We start from the raw sequence: 17,710 nt of genomic DNA, 5'->3' as shown, positions 1-17,710 counted from the left end.
CATAAACTCCAAAAGTTTGTTAAATCTGATGATCATTTTTTCCAGCATGATTTGAGATGATCCAAAGAGCATCTTGAGTTTTAATGGAAGAACATCTGTACAAAGAGTCAGATGAACAGTTTTACCATTTTACTTCGATTAGTGACTTAGGGATAGTACAGAATCTTACTTTTTTTTCTCTTTTTTTTTTCAAAAAATCCTAAAATTTTCGGTTTAAATTAAAATTTATTCAAAATTTATTAAACATTTTCCATGTAGACTTTTGGACTCTTCTGTAGCTCTCCTAATTGTTCAGTAATGTTCAGTGACACACAAACACACACACTTGCATCAGCCCCTGGGAAAAGATAAGATGAAAGGCTTGCTGTTGTTAGGGAGGTCATCTCCATTGACTCCGGAACGTGTGAGTTGGGAGCACGGAAGTGTTTCCCACACTACTTTTCCATTGTGAGTGTGATATTCTCAGGAGGGAAGGACAATAGACGTGTGCCTGTAGAGGGAGGCTGTGTAATTGTACTTACTTGACATTACCCATCTGTGCTGGTAGAAACCTTATATAGACATAGTCTAGAGTTATTTGAGAGTTTAAAATAATGCATATGCATGATGCATAATTAATGCATATCATAGGAAATTTAACTCTATTCCAGCAAAATAATAATAATAATAATAATAAAAAACTGAATTTCTCTGGCTCACAAAAAAGTAAATTGGACCTCCAATCAAACTGTCTCCCTTGAAGCAATTTTGTAAGTTTTAGGCTGTGATATTTTTATATGTTGTTATATATATAATTCTGTACACCTTATTTAACAGAACTACACATTTACAGAAGTAAAGTCAATGGTTCATAAAAGTTAAAAGTCAGTTCGCTCAGTTTACCCAGTTAGTAGATTAGCCCATTGCTACAAGTTAAGTTTTTTTTTTGTAACTTAATATCATAATTATCTTGTTTATTTATAGTCTCAACCCTGTATGTTCATATAGCAGGGGATTTTTTTAAGCAAATGATTAAACATATTGCTCCAGTTTCTTAAGCAAACACATCAGATCCAAACACAATCTGACTCTGAACAGATCATGGGTCTGTAACAATACAAACATTGATTAAAACGTCTCCCAAAACCATTAATTGATAATGTAGAATTTTATTAACAGAAAATATTTGATATAAGAGCTCATTTGCAAAAAATACAATAAAAACAAACATCATTGGTCAAGACAACGAACTGGATCCTTTATCAAAGGTACAACAAGCATGCCTTACCTAAACAACAATGCAGAATTCTCAGTGCAAACAGAAATATACTCTAAGTACAAAATCAGTTCAAAGGTCTGATACATAAAACTCCACTGGAGTCAACCTCAATTAAATATGCATACAAAAAAACAAGTTTTAACATGGTAAAAATCACACTAAGAGCTATTAATACAGAAAAATGCTGTACATAAATAATCCACCTCCTTCCACTGACAAACACGTGTTCGTCTAAAGTTTTTGCCAATCAATATGATGACAACACAAACATACACTTTGGATGCATATCTCCTACTTTTATGAGAGACGTTAATACTACTGTCCCTCAGGGTTCACAGTTCACAGCATCTCTACCAGGGTCTCCAGACTCCATCTCTCCTGCTGTCAGACTGCTGTAAACCGGCCGTGCTCAGTTTGGAAGAGGGCGCTACTGGAGCGGAACAGCTCGCTCGCTGGGCGTTGTGGAGGTGCTGGAGCTCCCGGCCAGATCCTCCTCGGGTGGAATGAAGAGTGAGAAAGTTGACAGACTCCTTCCAGCAGTGAGAGTAGCCTTCATTGTAGTCCCTCTGAGGAAGCTGCTGCTGCTGCTGCTGCCGCCACTGCTGTTTGAGAAAGCTGACAGTCATTTCCAGGATATCGGCCTTCTCCAGTTTGGTGCTGGGGTCATGGCTGTGGAACTCCTTCTCCAGGAGACTCTTGAGCTGGTCGATGCAGCTGTTGATGCGGTCCCTGCGCATCTTTTCAACAATTGGCTTCCTCAGCTGAAGGCAAATGGAAACACTTATTAGAACATTTTTTCGGACTATACACAGATTACAACTTTAGGTGAAACACTTTGGAAGAAGAACTGCATTTAAAATTAAACATACCTTTATTTTGTCTTTATCACTGAAGCGAAGATGGTCAAAAGAGGAGAGTGTAGCTGAATGTGGTGCCATGTCCGTGCTGAAATAGCCTGCTTTTCTTCTGTGGCAAAAAGATTTGTGAGCCTCTTTGAGGAGCAGCCCCTTGTATTTATACAGCAGCATTACCATCACAAAGCCATGTGGCCTGTGCTGTGTTACTGTTCCCACACTCTGAGACCAGAGGGCCGGCTCATCACAACAATAGAGGACATTAATTTTATGGTTAAATGCCTGCTCGCCTTCCACTGGAGGAATGTTTCCCAAGGTATTAGAGAGATGCCATTCTTGAAGGTTCAGTGAAGGAATTTGGCCCTTCAACCAATTAGAAAAATTTTATTTAAAAATGATAAATTTAGGTTTTCAAATGCACTTTTTTACAAAAAACACATTTGGTAGAAAACAAAAAATCAAAATCAAATATATTTGATGAACCATGACTGACGTTTGTGCATGCATCTAATTCATACTTTGTGTAACCAAAGGAAAACTGTTTTCAGTCATGCACTTACATTTTAATGCAATAAAATATATTTTATAAACCATGACAACACTTATTTGATTTAATCTAATCATACTTTTGTGTAATCAATGCAAAAATGGACCATTGTTGAAAAATGATTTAATAAGTTATTTTTCTAACCTAAATATATTGTACACACTATTTATTTAAAAGGAAAAAAAGTATAAAGAAGTATTATTATTACTGACTATTGTTTTTGTAGTCTTATACAAGTTTTCCAGGAGCGTGACCAACACCTACTTGAGAAATGGGCACGTGGTTAAAACTGTCTGCGACATAACATCAAAGGCACGAGAAACAGCTGGAAACACAGATTTGAGCACGTTCCCAGGAATATTCCTTTGATAACTGTTAACAACATGGCTGTCAGCTCCACTAAAGTAAGGTGACAAAACAGTCGCGTCCACGTGCCAGATTACGGAAGCCCTCACGTAGCTGTGAGAAAATTAGGATAAACATCTATCTAAAAACATTCTCAATCCTCACCTGTTACTTGTGTGAGGCGAAATAATGCTTAAAAAATTAAAAAGTTCACTTGTTTTGCTTCAGCTTATTTTATGTCTTGCTACGTGTCTTCACTTCATGGTCAGCACGCGCCAGGAGCTCATGCTGAGATCAGTGAGGTTCATTGTGCGGCCTGCTGTTCCTACTGCTTAACTGTCCCGATCACACGACCAGCAGACGCCAAAAGGGTCAGAATTCACCTACTATTGTCACAACTGTGGGAAAGACACAGTCAAAGACATCAGGAAAGCACGTAAGTAAAGTGTTTTTACTGAGGCAACGAAGTGCAATGAGAACGAGCAGGTGAATATAGATTATTAATGGTGCTTTCCGTTTAAACAAACATGCTTGGAAGTCCCTCAGAACAGGTTGTGCATTTGACAACATTCAAATTTTCTTCAGACGACATAAAATATATGTTTTTTTTGTTTTATAGTCCATTGTCTCCGTTTTAAATATGAATACTGGACGATATATGTATTTTTAATTTTACTAAAACTATAGCCTAGTTTTGAAAGTAGCCTACTTTCTAGTTATTCTTTGATATCAAATGAAAACTGTAATATTAGTATCATTGATGTACTATTGTAGCTTTTTGGTAAACTTTTGAATTATATTTTATATATATTTTTAATTTTATTTTGTTTTTGTAATGTCTATTTAGTTTTTATTAACTTTTATTTATTAGTTTTAGTTTGTTATTTTAGTACTCACAGTTAAATAAGTAAATGAAAATAAGAATTGTTGACTGCCTTGGTAACTAGCTGATACTGAATAAGTGTTTTTGTATTTTATTGTTTAGGAAGCATTTATTTTTTCAAGAGACATGTTTTTTTTATATATATTGGTTTTTAGTATTTTTAGTTTTAGTGAACAATATAACCCTTGTGATGCCTCTATTTGTATTGTAATGCTTATGCTATATATATATATATATATATATATATATATATATATATATATATATATATATATATATATATATATTGTGTGTGTGTGTGTGTGTGTGTGTGTGTGTGTGTGTGTGTGTGCATTTGCATATAGTATTGAAATACTGTGAGTTTGTGTTTGAGGACATTCCCACTATCCCGGGTGCTCTAATCTGATGAGTGCAAACAATTAACCAATTGTTAATGTTAATTGCTTCTTTGTTGTAAACCAAACAATCAGTCTTTTAGTGTCTCAAACAAACTTGGGAAATCAAACTTGTGGTTGAGCAATAGTGAGGAGAATGGTCTTACTATACACAGCACCTTATGATATTTTTCTGACATTTTAGCACTTTTTAATTTTTAAAAAGTACATTTTCTGAAGTGTTCTCTACTATAGCAGTTATGAAGCGTGTTGTATGTTTAAGTTGAATTAGAAGTGATTTTATTCCTGTGATTCCTCTGTTCTAAACCACCTGTAGCAGCAGAAGGCACTGGTCTTTCACTGAGGTTCCCATGAGTGTGAGAGGCCTGTCTTCCTTTCCCACAGTCTGTTCATTGACTGCCCACAGCAAGGGAACAAAAGAAGTGTGTCTTGTTACACATAACATTAGTTACGGTGTTTGAACTCTCTTTATTAGAGGGGGGACCTAAGACGTAGAAAGACCATCTGGACTTTAGACACTTTTAGGACTTTCCCAGGACTCAGAATTTTCAGATGAGTTCAAACTTAGAAATTCTTTATAACCACTCTAAGTTTTTCAGTTTAGTTAAATTCATAAATAATGTAAGAATACTAGAACACACACAAACTTATTGAAATATTTTACTTTAGCTTGGCGGGTAGGACAGTGTGTCATTCACATGTGATCCAATCACTCTCGTCATTTAAATGAAATTAAAATTAAATTATCTTTAACTGTTTTTACTCCCCTCGTTCAGTGAGAAGCATCTGCAAAGTGTAATGTTTCTTAAAAAAATGATTGAGTTATCTGTCCAGTTTGCCTTTTAAATTTACTTCCAATTGAATTTGTGAATCTCTGCAGAATGGGTGCAGCTGTGCAGATCCACCCCTTTCAGGTAAATTTTGGGTTCAATATCACATTGTAGTGACAGGGATACCACCTATCTTATTGATTTTAAGGTATCTTGTTAGGATATAATAGTTGCTTGAGTGAATAACAAAGCAAATAAATGCTTGTTTGCAATTACATAATTATCAAATATGTAATTGAAACCAACTAATGTATTTAAAAGTGGAATGCATTAAAAATAGTTTGAACTTGGAAATTAGATTTTTTTTATTTTAAGTACCCTTGTTACAATGTAATTATACAAATAAGTACTAAATAATATTAAATATATTACTCAGTATGTAATATGTACTTACTATATATTTAGAGTTAGGGTTTGTTTTAGGGTTAGTTGCTTATAATTGTCCATAATTTACTATTATTACTAGTAAATACATGTAAGGTGCGTAACAGGGCATGAAATAGCTACCAATTTTTTTTTAATGAACACATTGCCACAGAAAATTTGATGTAAAATAGATTTTTATTGTTTTCCTAAAACATTTGTAGATTGTGTCCAGCATTTTCATGCTTGATTGTTAGACAAATCTCGTTTAAAACACAGTCAATTACCTAAATAATCTTTATAAAAGAATTTGTCAGTCATAGTTGATTATATCAAATCTACAACACCAACAATACAATGTTCAAAAAAAAGAACAAGAAGTTAATATAAATCATAAGATTGATTTGGATCTATTCAGAAACATGGAATATTCATAGAATACAAATGTTGCATCTCAGTGTGAGATAAATAGTTGCTAACATAGCAGATTCAATTAGCTTGAAGCATGATTTGCCAATGGCAAAATACAGTGAATTCCAAACATAGGAATACAAGCAATTATCCTCTCATGAAAGAGGTAGACCTAGAATAACATGTTCTCTTATAACAGAGTTAATTGTGGTAGTTCACACTGTTGTCTTTTAAAAACATAAGTACAGCTTCTACCAGGGTCTCCAGAGCGCCAGAGGTTCCTCTTTGCTCTTTGCGTCTGGTGAATGGAGCGGATGAGGCGGCAGCACACGTGTGTTGTTCTCTGTGGATGGCTGCATGTGCAGGAGGTGCTTCAGCAGTCTTCTGTGGGACTGACTCTGCACTGGACACTGAGACAGGAAGTTGACGGCCTCCTGCACACATCTGGAGCGTCCGTCATGAGCTGCAGTAGAGCAGGCCGAGGGATTCTGGGAGCGTCTCAAGAAATCGAGCGTCATCTCCAGGATATCAGCTTTCTCCTGTCTGGAGTCGGGCTGTTGCTTTAGGAACTCTTGACCCAGAAGAGACTTGAGCTTCTCAATGCTGCTGTTGATCCGTTCTCTGCGGATCTTCTCCACTATTGGCTTTCTCAGCTGAGGAGACATTAAGAACATGCATTTAGAAACACAATCATATAGTTGATATTTCATAAGATTACATGATTTAGTAGAGTCAGATGTGAAATGTTGAATGTTTACCTTGTTTGTGAGTGGAAGTTGTTCTCTGCTGATGATCGATCCAGTGATTGTAGGAGCCATGGCTGTGTGTCTTGTGTTCAGTTCTCCGTTAGGATCAGATCTGAGCTGTGCTGAACTCTCTCTCCTCGCTCCTCTATTTATACTCCCGAATCTCCATATGAATGTGTGAGTCTGGAGTTTGCTGGAGGTTCTCACAGTCTGCAGCCAATGGGAGCGTTCGAAAGACTCAAAGGAGCAGAGGGCCGCCACATGCTCAGTGAGGCATTTATTGCACAGGAAACAATGAGCTTCTCTGACAGGCAGGTGGAGAGGGATGTATTACAGGGAGGAAGTTTGTGAGAAAGTGGAAACCCCTTTTGAAGTCACACTGATGTTAAGAAACCTGTAAAAGAGCATGCGCCATTCTTAATAAACGTACATCTGAGACCACTAGTGAAAATGCTTCTTTTTATTTATAGCAGATTTTTATTCATTCCAAATTAGATCTTTTGTCTGTTATTTGATTGAACAATGTCATCAAGCAATTTGATTAGTGACCTATTAATAGTGCAGAATCAATTTTTTTTTATTCATTTTATTTAACTCTTCTAATTAAGTTAATGTTTTATTAATTTTTGCAAAAGTATGTTTTAAAAAAATGCTAAAATGTTTTGTTTATTTGCAAGTATAATTGAAAAATATCCAAGAGACGCCATTGCCATAATTCTGTAAAACCTGACAAGTCAAGTTCAAGAATTCAAAATATTGAATGTTTAATCAACCATATTGAAATTTTCTAACATGACAGTTAAAGGGATAGTTCACCCAAAAATGAAAATTCTGTCATCATTTTCTGCCCCTCAAGTTGTTTCAAACCTGTATGAATTTCTTTGTTCTGCTTAACGTAAAGAAAGATATTTGGAAGAATGTTTGTAACCAAGCAGATCTCGCCTCCCATTGACTACCATAGTATTTTATTTCCTACTATGGCAGTCAGTCGGCTTTTAAAAAATTCCTTCAGATTTCCTGAAAAAAAGATAAAAATAGGACAGCAGTTTGATAGTAAAGTGCCACATGTTGGCAGTTCAGATGTCCTCTATCACAATGAAGTCTTGAGGGTGATGTAGTGCAGGACTGGGACTGCACTTTCCACAACTTTCCCACAGTCTGTCCATTCATCAGAGATGAATAGAAGTGTGCCTTACTGCAGGCAATTAGGCATGCCGTCAAGGGACTCTTTAGAAACCTCACAGGGGTGTTTATGACACTGTCCCTAATTGAGATGGGCATTTGTTTTGCTTGTTTGTCCCACTAAAGAATAAAGTGTAAAACTATAATTTTCCAAATATTTTTGCCATAGTATAATGAATGAAAACACTATTTTATTGATGATTAATAGTTGATTATTTATTGGTTGGGGTATGAATTTCAAAATTTCTTTCATATCCTGTATATTGGACATTTTTAATCTCTGTTAAGAGTTAAATTTAATATTTCTCTAAATTATTCTAAAAATAAGGGAGAAGAGTATTCCTAGAGTTGAGATTGTTTTGAGCTCATTATTTTCAATGTAGGTCTTTTATATAAACAGCACGTGCTTTTGTGAGCAATTAATCCTAATGGTGAGCATCAGGGCTGCACTTTCTCACACACTGTCCCACCCCTCCACCTGCTCCCCAGAGATGTGCTCATTGTGTTGGAGCAATAAGGGCTTCAGCCGCCATGTGTCAGCCTGAACGCTCCCATTGGCTGCAGACTGTGAGAACCTCCAGCAAACTCCAGACTCACACATTCATATGGAGATTCGGGAGTACAAATAGAGGAGCGAGAAGAGAGAGTTCAGCACAGCTCAGATCTGATCCTAACGGAGAACTGAACACAAGACACACAGCCATGGCACCTACAATCACTGGATCGATCATCAGCAGAGAACAACTTCCACTCACAAACAAGGTAAACATTCAACATTTCACATCTGACTCTACTAAATCATGTAATCTTATGAAATATCAACTATATGATTGTGTTTCTAAATGCATGTTCTTAATGTCTCCTCAGCTGAGAAAGCCAATAGTGGAGAAGATCCGCAGAGAACGGATCAACAGCAGCATTGAGAAGCTCAAGTCTCTTCTGGGTCAAGAGTTCCTAAAGCAACAGCCCGACTCCAGACAGGAGAAAGCTGATATCCTGGAGATGACGCTCGATTTCTTGAGACGCTCCCAGAATCCCTCGGCCTGCTCTACTGCAGCTCGTGACGGACGCTCCAGATGTGTGCAGGAGGCCGTCAACTTCCTGTCTCGGTGTCCGGTGCAGACTCAGTCCCACAGAAGACTGCTGAAGCACTTCCTGCACATGCAGCCGTCCACAGAGAACAACACACGTGTGCTGCCGCCTCATCCGCTCCATTCACCAGACGCAAAGAGCAAAGAGGAACCTCTGGCGCTCTGGAGACCCTGGTAGAGCCACCAGGACCGTATGATTTATCAGACAGAATTCATAATGCCAGTCTGAGATTGGCATGGACTGTAATTCTAACGTAGGAATTGATTTCCGCCTCTGCAGCTTCTGCAGGATCTTTAATCTGCTTTCAGAGAAAGTTGCTGTTTTATTGAAACTGTGTGACCAGAAATATTTGATCAGAATGTACAGAATCATTTGCTGTGTAAAATGATTATTACATTCGTGGAAAATAAGATTCAAAGAAATGTTAAAGTCTGATTCAGACGTTTCTTTCACCCATATTGGGTTTATTCTCTCTGCATCTAAAGGATGATGACACTGCTTTCATTTACTGAAAGCTTTTGATTTATATTTCTATTGTTTGAAATACATCTAATGCTTCTCTTGTTATATGAGAAATATTTCTTCATTTGAAAGATTTTATTGTGTGTTGTAAGCACAAATGAGTGTTTTAATGTTTGCATGTGTTTACATGAACGAGACATTTCCCCTGTAAAGGGCAGGTGAATATTGTCACTGTTAGTGATTTGACTTCTATTCTTTACAAAGTCAAGTTCTTACCTTCTCTGAAGGTATCTTGCATGGCACTTTGCTTACTAATTGAATTTTAAATGTCTGTGACATTGTTCATTTCTTCCTAGTTCAAGGGAAGTACAAACATTACAATTGTGAAGAGATGCATTTACATAATGTTACTGCTTTATTACTTTAAGCATTGTCCTTCAAAGCTGAATCAGATGTTCATTGTCAGATTTGTTTACACGTGAAGAACAGCAATCATATTGCTTATGACAAATAAATTGTACAATCAACATTCTTGTTCAGTGTTCTCTTTTATGTAACTCTATACATCACACATATTTTTAAAAGAGTTAAGTATCTATGAATAGTCTCTTCAAAAACTCAAAATAATGCATTATTTTATATTTTATAATTTGTATCAAATTCTCCAAAAGCTTATTAATCAGTATTTCATTAGACTAAAGCAAGGTTTGACCTGAAATCAGCATTTTGGACATGGAAGATGATGTGTTATGTCAAAATATTATCATAATCTGAGATATTTTCATTTGATGTTGGTATTTTTACATTTCAAGAGTTGAGTCTAATTGGCAAACTTGACTTGATTTAACTTTCTAGCCCTCACAAAATATGCATATTTACAATAACTATTTGGGGAGATTTTCCTCACATTTTTTCCCATACAGGTATAGCTCATATAGTCTTACACAAAACTTTGTTTTTGTGTGATTAATAATAACCCAAAATCCATCACATATCAAAGTACAGTGATAAGGAGACAGTAGAGGAGTGTCTCTGTGACTGATGGGGTGAAGCTACACTGAGACTTCATTCCCTGGAGTTTTCCCACACTCTACCCATTCATAGAACTCAACAAAAGTATTTCATTAAGAACAATTCAGCACATGGCCATAAGAACTTTAACAAAGACCCCCTCGGGTGAGATTCTACTGAATCTTTAGCATTCGTCTTAAGATGTATATAGAATATTTGGAGACAGGGGCGTAGTTTGTATTCAAACTACAATATTCCCCAATATTCAAAGCCATCAGTTACAACCCCCCCAATACAAATACAACCATATCAATGTTCAACCCCCCCCCCAAAGTTGAAACCAAATCTACGCCCTTGTTTGGAGATTACTCTTTAACAGTTCAAGGCATTGTTATATACATATAAAGACTGAACTAGATAATGTTTTGTTACATTAAAACTGCCATTTCAAATTATGGTTATCCTATGTAAATTTCAGGGTTAAGACTAATGAGAAACACTTTGCAGTTCTTGTTATTTGCCTCATAAAATGCAGAACACTACAAAAGGTGTTTATCCTCATTTTTACTTTCAAAAATTTGGGGTCTGTAAGTTTTTTTTTTTTAATGTTTTTGAAAGAAGTCTCTTATGCTCACTGCATTTTTAAATAAAAAATATAGTATAAAAAAATAATATTGTGAAACATTATTGCAATTTAAATTAACTTTTCTATTTTAATATATTTTAAATGTAATTTATTCCTGTGATGCAAATCTGAGTTTACAGCATCATTACTCCAGTCTTCAGTGTCACATGATCCTTCAGAAATCATTCTAATATGCTGATTTGATGCTCAAGAAACATTTCCTATTATTATTATCAATGTTGAAAACAGTTGTGCTGCTTGACATTTTTTGTGGAAAATGTTTTTTTTTTTTTTCAGATTTCTTTGATGAACTGAAAGTTCGAAAGAACAGCTTTTTAAAAAAAATGTTTTATAACATTATAAATGTCTTTACTCTCACTTTTGACCAATTTATTGCATCTTTGCTGAATAAGTACGGAAGAGGATTAGGGCCAAGCAATAATAAAAAAATAAAACCATCTCGAGATTAAAGTTGTTAAATTGCGAGAAAAAACTCGCTAAATTTCGAGAAAAAAGTCGAGATAAAATGTTGAGAATAAATACGTTAAATTACGAGAAAAAAGTCATTAAATTTCAAGAAAAAAGTCGAGATAAAATGTTGAGAATAAACTCATTAAATTACGAGAAAAAAGTCATTAAATTTCAAGAAAAAAGTCGAGATAAAATGTTGAGAATAAAGTCATTAAATTTCAAGAAAAAAGTCGAGATAAAATGTTGAGAATAAAGTCATTAAATTACGAGAAAAAAGTCGTAATTTTATGAATTTGTTCTCATAATTTAATGAGTTTATTCTCAACATTTTATCTCGACTTTTTTCTCAAAATGTAACATTTTTCTCATAATTTAACAAATTTGTTCTCGTAATTTAACGACTTTTTTCTTGTAATTTAATGACTTTATTATCAACATTTTATCTCAACATTTTTCTCGTAATTTAATGAGTTTATTCTCAACATTTTATTTCGACTTTTTTCTCTAAATTAAACGAGTTTTTTCTCGAAATTTAACAACTTTAATCTCGAGATGGTTTTATTTTTTTATTATTGCTTGGCCCTAATCCTCTTCCGTAAATAAGAGTATTAATTCTTAAAAAGAACAAAAAAAAAAACAATAATTCTTACTGACCACAAACGTTTGAATGGTAATTCTAATGTTAATACCCTCAAAGCCCCATCAGTAAGGCTCAAGTATATATCTATATCTATATTCTTTTCAAATACCCCCAGGAACCTGCTTAAATGCCCCCGGGTATCGACACACGCCAGGTTTATAAGAATCTCTGGTTTATTGAAAAGGGACATTTGAATTACACTAAAAAGATACTCATGGCACAATGGCACGTGCTTTGTCAATAAATGACCCCAGTGTCAGACAACAAACAAAGCTTTAAACGAGGGGTCTCCACTTTCTCACACACTCTTCATCCTCAACACCCACCCCTCCACCTGCTCCCCTGAGACGTGATCATTGTTTCCTGAGCAATAAGCATGTCATTTAGCATGTGGCGGCCCTCTGCTCCTTTGAGTCTTTCGAACGCTCCCATTGGCTGCAGACTGTGAGAACCTCCAGCAAACTCCAGACTCACACATTCATATGGAGATTCGGGAGTATAAATAGAGGAGCGAGAAGAGAGAGTTCAGCACAGCTCAGATCTGATCCTAACGGAGAACTGAACACAAGACACACAGCCATGGCACCTACAATCACTGGATCGATCATCAGCAGAGAACAACTTCCACTCACAAACAAGGTAAACATTCAACATTTCACACCTGACTCTACTAAATCATGTAATCTTATGAAATGTCAACTATATGATTGTGTTTCTAAATGCATGTTCTTAATGTCTCCTCAGCTGAGAAAGCCAATAGTGGAGAAGATCCGCAGAGAACGGATCAACAGCAGCATTGAGAAGCTCAAGTCTCTTCTGGGTCAAGAGTTCCTAAAGCAACAGCCCGACTCCAGACAGGAGAAAGCTGATATCCTGGAGATGACGCTCGATTTCTTGAGACGCTCCCAGAATCCCTCGGCCTGCTCTACTGCAGCTCATGACGGACGCTCCAGATGTGTGCAGGAGGCCGTCAACTTCCTGTCTCAGTGTCCAGTGCAGACTCAGTCCCACAGAAGACTGCTGAAGCACCTCCTGCACATGCAGCCGTCCACAGAGAACAACACACGTGTGCTGCCGCCTCATCCGCTCCATTCACTAGACGCAAAGAGCAAAGAGGAACCTCTGGCGCTCTGGAGACCCTGGTAGAGCCACCAGGACCGTATGATTTATCAGACAGAATTCATAATGCCAGTCTGAGATTGGCATGGACTGTAATTCTAACGTAGGAATTGATTTCCGCCTCTGCAGCTTCTGCAGGATCTTTAATCTGCTTTCAGAGAAAGTTGCCGTTTTATTGAAACTGTGTGACTAGAAATATTTGATCAGAATGTACAGAATCATTTGCTGTGTAAAATGATTATTACATTCGTGGAAAATAAGATTCAAAGAAATGTTAAAGTCTGATTCAGACGTTTCTTTCACCCATATTGGGTTTATTCTCTCTGCATCTAAAGGATGATGACACTGCTTTCATTTACTGAAAGCTTTTGATTTATATTTCTATTGTTTGAAATACATCTAATGCTTCTCTTGTTATATGAGAAATATTTCTTCATTTGAAAGATTTTATTGTGTGTTGTAAGCACAAATGAGTGTTTTAATGTTTGCATGTGTTTACATGAACGAGACATTTCCCCTGTAAAGGGCAGGTGAATATTGTCACTGTTAGTGATTTGACTTCTATTCTTTACGAAGTCAAGTTCTTACCTTCTCTGAAGGTGTTTTCTGTGCATTACTTCATATTGAAGTACAACTTGAAAATAAATTTTAAGAATAAATCTGTACAATGTTTTTGAATGTTTTCTTCATCAATCAAATTAACTAAATAAATCATAGCACATTTGCACACTATGAAGATGTTGTAATTCCTGTTTAATCAGTCTGCACATCATGGTTCTTCAGTTGCCATCTATAATAATTATTACATTAAACTTAAAATATAATTTGAATACTTTCATTGAGTTCTTCATCGGTCAAGTTCTTAAGTCAAATGAAATCACAGCATTCAATAAGTTTGAATATGTTTGATTTGCCCTGTCCTTTTTATATCTGAATATATATATTCAGATATAAAGGTAAAGTCTCAGTTGTGGGTTATGAGAGTGGAACCCTTCGGGTTACAAGTCCGACTCTCTAACCATTAGGCCACAACTGCCCCCCCAAGTAATATATACAGTCAAACCTAAATTGATTCAGACACCTTGAACATTTCATTCATTAATACAGTTTATTCACTATAGTTTAAAAAATGTTAATAAAATATGACAAGATCTCAGAGTTAAACTGTGTCAGAAAAGATTTATCTTAATTATGTCAGATAACACTTAAGCAAAACATGGTCAGGTCAAAGTGGTTCCAAAGTTTTATCAATTTTACAGGTAGTTCACTGTATGAAGAATTTTTGAGGATAATATGTCAAAGTTTACTTTATTTTGCTATCCTCACTTACATAAATGAACTATAGTGTCCTGCACCCACTAGTAAAAATATACAAAATTATATCTAGTGTCTGAATAATTTTTGGTTTGACTGTATATACATATATATGTGTGTGTGTGTGTGCGTGTGTGTGTGTGTGTGTGTGTGTGTGTGTGTTTAACAAAAAATTCTTATTCTTCATTGAATGCCTACAGTTTACTAAAAGGTCGATATAACTTAGATTTTTTTTTCCAAAGTTGTGAATAAAACAAAAAATACAAGTAAATGCCATTTCAGTATTTCTATGCAAAAATTCATGTTTAATTCAATGTATTACTTGTCATTTTAATTATTTGTGAAATTTACTAGCAATTTCTGAAAATATTTTAAAAGTAAATCCAACACCAATTTTTTTTTTTTTTTTTAGTTAAGTTTGACTTGAATGAATTGCAAACTTACGGAAGAGGATTAGGGCCAAGCAATAATAAAAAAATAAAACCATCTTAAGATTAAAGTTGTTAAATTTCGAGAAAAAACTCATTAAATTTCGAGAAAAAAGTCGAGATAAAATGTTGAGAATAAAGTCATTAAATTATGAGAATAAAGTAATTAAATTACAAGAAAAAAGTTGTTAAATTATGAGAACAAATTAGTAATTTAACGACTTTTTTCTCATAATTTAATGAGTTTATTTTCAACATTTTGTCAACTTTTTTCTCGAAGTTTAATGACTTTTTTCTCGTAATTTAACAAGTTTTTTTCTCATAATTTAACGAGTTTATTCTCAACATTTTATCTCGACGTTTTTCTCGAAATTTAACGAGTTTTTTTCTCGAAATTTAACAACTTTAATCTCAAGATGGTTTTATTTTTTTATTATTGCTTGGCCCTAATCCTCTTCCGTAAGTTTGCAATTCATTCAAGTCAAACTTAACTAAAAAAAAAAAAAAAAAATTGGTGTTGGATTTACTTTAGATTTATCTTGAGATTAAAGTTGCTAAATTTCGAGAAAAAAACTCGTTAAATTTCGAGAAAAACGTCGAGATAAAATGTTGAGAATAAACTCGTTAAATTATGAGAAAAAAACTTGTTAAATTACGAGAAAAAAGTCATTAAACTTCGAGAAAAAAGTTGACAAAATGTTGAAAATAAACTCATTAAATTATGAGAAAAAAGTCGTTAAATTACTAATTTGTTCTCATAATTTAACAACTTTTTTCTTGTAATTTAATTACTTTATTCTCATAATTTAATGACTTTATTCTCAACATTTTATCTCGACTTTTTTCTCGAAATTTAACGAGTTTTTTCTTGAAATTTAACAACTTTAATCTCGAGATGGTTTTATTTTTTTTATTATTGCTTGGCCCTAATCCTCTTCCGTACAAACTAGACCTGATTAGAGACACTGTAAATGTTTTTTATGAATCTGAATTAAAAAAAATACATCATCTATAAGTATATTTTATAGGTATGTGAACCACACCATGAAGTACAAACTGACTAAACAGCAATTTGAATAACTGTGCTGTGATTTATATTGTGTTAATTTGATGGATGAGGAATTCAATGACAACAACAGATTATAGGAAAAAAATATATATATATTCAAATTTATTTTCAAGTTGTACTTCAATATGAAGTAATGCACAGAAAACACCTTCAGAGAAGGTAAGAACTTGACTTTGTAAAGAATAGAAGTCAAATCACTAACAGTGACAATATTCACCTGCCCTTTACAGGGGAAATGTCTCGTTCATGTAAACACATGCAAACATTAAAACACTCATTTGTGCTTACAACACACAATAAAATCTTTCAAATGAAGAAATATTTCTCATATAACAAGAGAAGCATTAGATGTATTTCAAACAATAGAAATATAAATCAAAAGCTTTCAGTAAATGAAAGCAGTGTCATCATCCTTTAGATGCAGAGAGAATAAACCCAATATGGGTGAAAGAAACGTCTGAATCAGACTTTAACATTTCTTTGAATCTTATTTTCCACGAATGTAATAATCATTTTACACAGCAAATGATTCTGTACATTCTGATCAAATATTTCTAGTCACACAGTTTCAATAAAACAGCAACTTTCTCTGAAAGCAGATTAAAGATCCTGCAGAAGCTGCAGAGGCGGAAATCAATTCCTACGTTAGAATTACAGTCCATGCCAATCTCAGACTGGCATTATGAATTCTGTCTGATAAATCATACGGTCCTGGTGGCTCTACCAGGGTCTCCAGAGCGCCAGAGGTTCCTCTTTGCTCTTTGCGTCTGGTGAATGGAGCGGATGAGGCGGCAGCACACGTGTGTTGTTCTCTGTGGACGGCTGCATGTGCAGGAAGTGCTTCAGCAGTCTTCTGTGGGACTGACTCTGCACTGGACACTGAGACAGGAAGTTGACGGCCTCCTGCACACATCTGGAGCGTCCGTCATGAGCTGCAGTAGAGCAGGCCGAGGGATTCTGGGAGCGTCTCAAGAAATCGAGCGTCATCTCCAGGATATCAGCTTTCTCCTGTCTGGAGTCGGGCTGTTGCTTTAGGAACTCTTGACCCAGAAGAGACTTGAGCTTCTCAATGCTGCTGTTGATCCGTTCTCTGCGGATCTTCTCCACTATTGGCTTTCTCAGCTGAGGAGACATTAAGAACATGCATTTAGAAACACTATCATATAGTTGACATTTCATAAGATTACATGATTTAGTAGAGTCAGGTGTGAAATGTTGAATGTTTACCTTGTTTGTGAGTGGAAGTTGTTCTCTGCTGATGATCGATCCAGTGATTGTAGGAGCCATGGCTGTGTGTCTTGTGTTCAGTTCTCCGTTAGGATCAGATCTGAGCTGTGCTGAACTCTCTCTCCTCGCTCCTCTATTTATACTTCCGAATCTCCATATGAATCTGTGAGTCTGGAGTTTGCTTAAGGTTCTCACAGTCTGCAGCCAATGGGAGCGTTCAGGCTGACACATGGCGGCTGAAGCCCTTATTGCTCCAACACAATGAGCACATCTCTGGGGAGCAGGTGGAGGGGTGTTTTCAGAGGGATGAAGACTGATTCAGCTAGTGGCCTGTGAATGTGGGAAATCTGTGACCTCGTAAAGTGATCTAAGTGACTGCAAGTTGCTTCAGTTTATTGTGTCCTTCACACAAAGTCTAAAATTGTCCTGTTGTCTCTT

General features: G+C 35.5%; 4 protein-coding genes and 1 pseudogene across 6 annotated transcripts in view; 3 read left to right on the top strand and 2 right to left on the bottom strand.

The window, feature by feature from the left end:
• Nucleotides 1–1,128: 1,128 nt before the first annotated feature.
• On the bottom strand, nucleotides 1,129–3,308 carry her12 (hairy-related 12). Of its 3 annotated transcripts, none has more exons than XM_048177731.1 (3): nucleotides 3,170–3,308; nucleotides 2,128–2,224; nucleotides 1,129–2,019 (listed from the first exon to the last, which is right to left on the bottom strand). In XM_048177731.1, the coding sequence occupies exons 2-3, from the start codon at nucleotides 2,194–2,196 to the stop codon at nucleotides 1,609–1,611; spliced, it is 480 nt and encodes a 159-aa protein (XP_048033688.1). In that variant the 5' UTR covers nucleotides 2,197–2,224; nucleotides 3,170–3,308; the 3' UTR covers nucleotides 1,129–1,608. The 3 variants fall into 3 exon arrangements, with proteins under 3 accessions (XP_048033688.1, XP_048033687.1, XP_048033686.1); XM_048177730.1 differs by lacking the exon at nucleotides 3,170–3,308 and adding an exon at nucleotides 2,924–3,142; XM_048177729.1 differs by lacking the exon at nucleotides 3,170–3,308 and adding an exon at nucleotides 2,924–3,140 and having other exon boundaries at nucleotides 2,128–2,475.
• Nucleotides 3,241–17,710, top strand: part of draxinb (dorsal inhibitory axon guidance protein b) — a 27,630-nt gene continuing 13,160 nt past the window's right edge. Inside the window, exon 1 of the mRNA XM_048177724.1 lies at nucleotides 3,241–3,440. Coding sequence (XP_048033681.1) covers nucleotides 3,241–3,440 — 200 coding nt within the window. The remainder of the gene's footprint in view (nucleotides 3,441–17,710) is intronic.
• LOC125259799 lies at nucleotides 5,655–17,518 on the bottom strand (annotated as a pseudogene).
• LOC125259800 (transcription factor HES-5-like) lies at nucleotides 7,610–9,889 on the top strand. Its single transcript, XM_048177728.1, has 2 exons — nucleotides 7,610–8,576; nucleotides 8,682–9,889. Exons 1-2 carry the CDS (start codon nucleotides 8,346–8,348, stop codon nucleotides 9,081–9,083), a joined length of 633 nt encoding a protein of 210 aa, XP_048033685.1. The 5' UTR covers nucleotides 7,610–8,345; the 3' UTR covers nucleotides 9,084–9,889.
• LOC125259802 (transcription factor HES-5-like) lies at nucleotides 12,595–13,926 on the top strand. Its single transcript, XM_048177732.1, has 2 exons — nucleotides 12,595–12,754; nucleotides 12,860–13,926. Exons 1-2 carry the CDS (start codon nucleotides 12,695–12,697, stop codon nucleotides 13,259–13,261), a joined length of 462 nt encoding a protein of 153 aa, XP_048033689.1. The 5' UTR covers nucleotides 12,595–12,694; the 3' UTR covers nucleotides 13,262–13,926.

Source organism: Megalobrama amblycephala, linkage group LG24, assembly GCF_018812025.1.
Source record: "Megalobrama amblycephala isolate DHTTF-2021 linkage group LG24, ASM1881202v1, whole genome shotgun sequence".
Taxonomy (NCBI): Eukaryota; Metazoa; Chordata; class Actinopteri; order Cypriniformes; family Xenocyprididae; genus Megalobrama; species Megalobrama amblycephala.
The sequence above is the reverse complement of the archived record's forward strand: the minus strand, read 5'-3'. Positions and strand labels throughout refer to the sequence as shown.

What these genes read in the sequence shown, in the direction of transcription:
- LOC125259800 (XM_048177728.1), top strand. Translation starts at nt 8,346, where the DNA reads ATGTGTCAGCCTGAACGCTCCCATTGGCTGCAGACTGTGAGAACCTCC. An exon ending in AACTTCCACTCACAAACAAG is followed by an intron (nt 8,577 to 8,681) that starts GTAAACATTCAA and finishes ATGTCTCCTCAG; the next exon opens with CTGAGAAAGCCAATAGTGGA.
- LOC125259802 (XM_048177732.1), top strand. Translation starts at nt 12,695, where the DNA reads ATGGCACCTACAATCACTGGATCGATCATCAGCAGAGAACAACTTCCA. An exon ending in AACTTCCACTCACAAACAAG is followed by an intron (nt 12,755 to 12,859) that starts GTAAACATTCAA and finishes ATGTCTCCTCAG; the next exon opens with CTGAGAAAGCCAATAGTGGA.
- her12 (XM_048177729.1), bottom strand. Translation starts at nt 2,292, where the DNA reads ATGGTAATGCTGCTGTATAAATACAAGGGGCTGCTCCTCAAAGAGGCT. An exon ending in GTGATAAAGACAAAATAAAG is followed by an intron (nt 2,020 to 2,127) that starts GTATGTTTAATT and finishes ATTTGCCTTCAG; the next exon opens with CTGAGGAAGCCAATTGTTGA.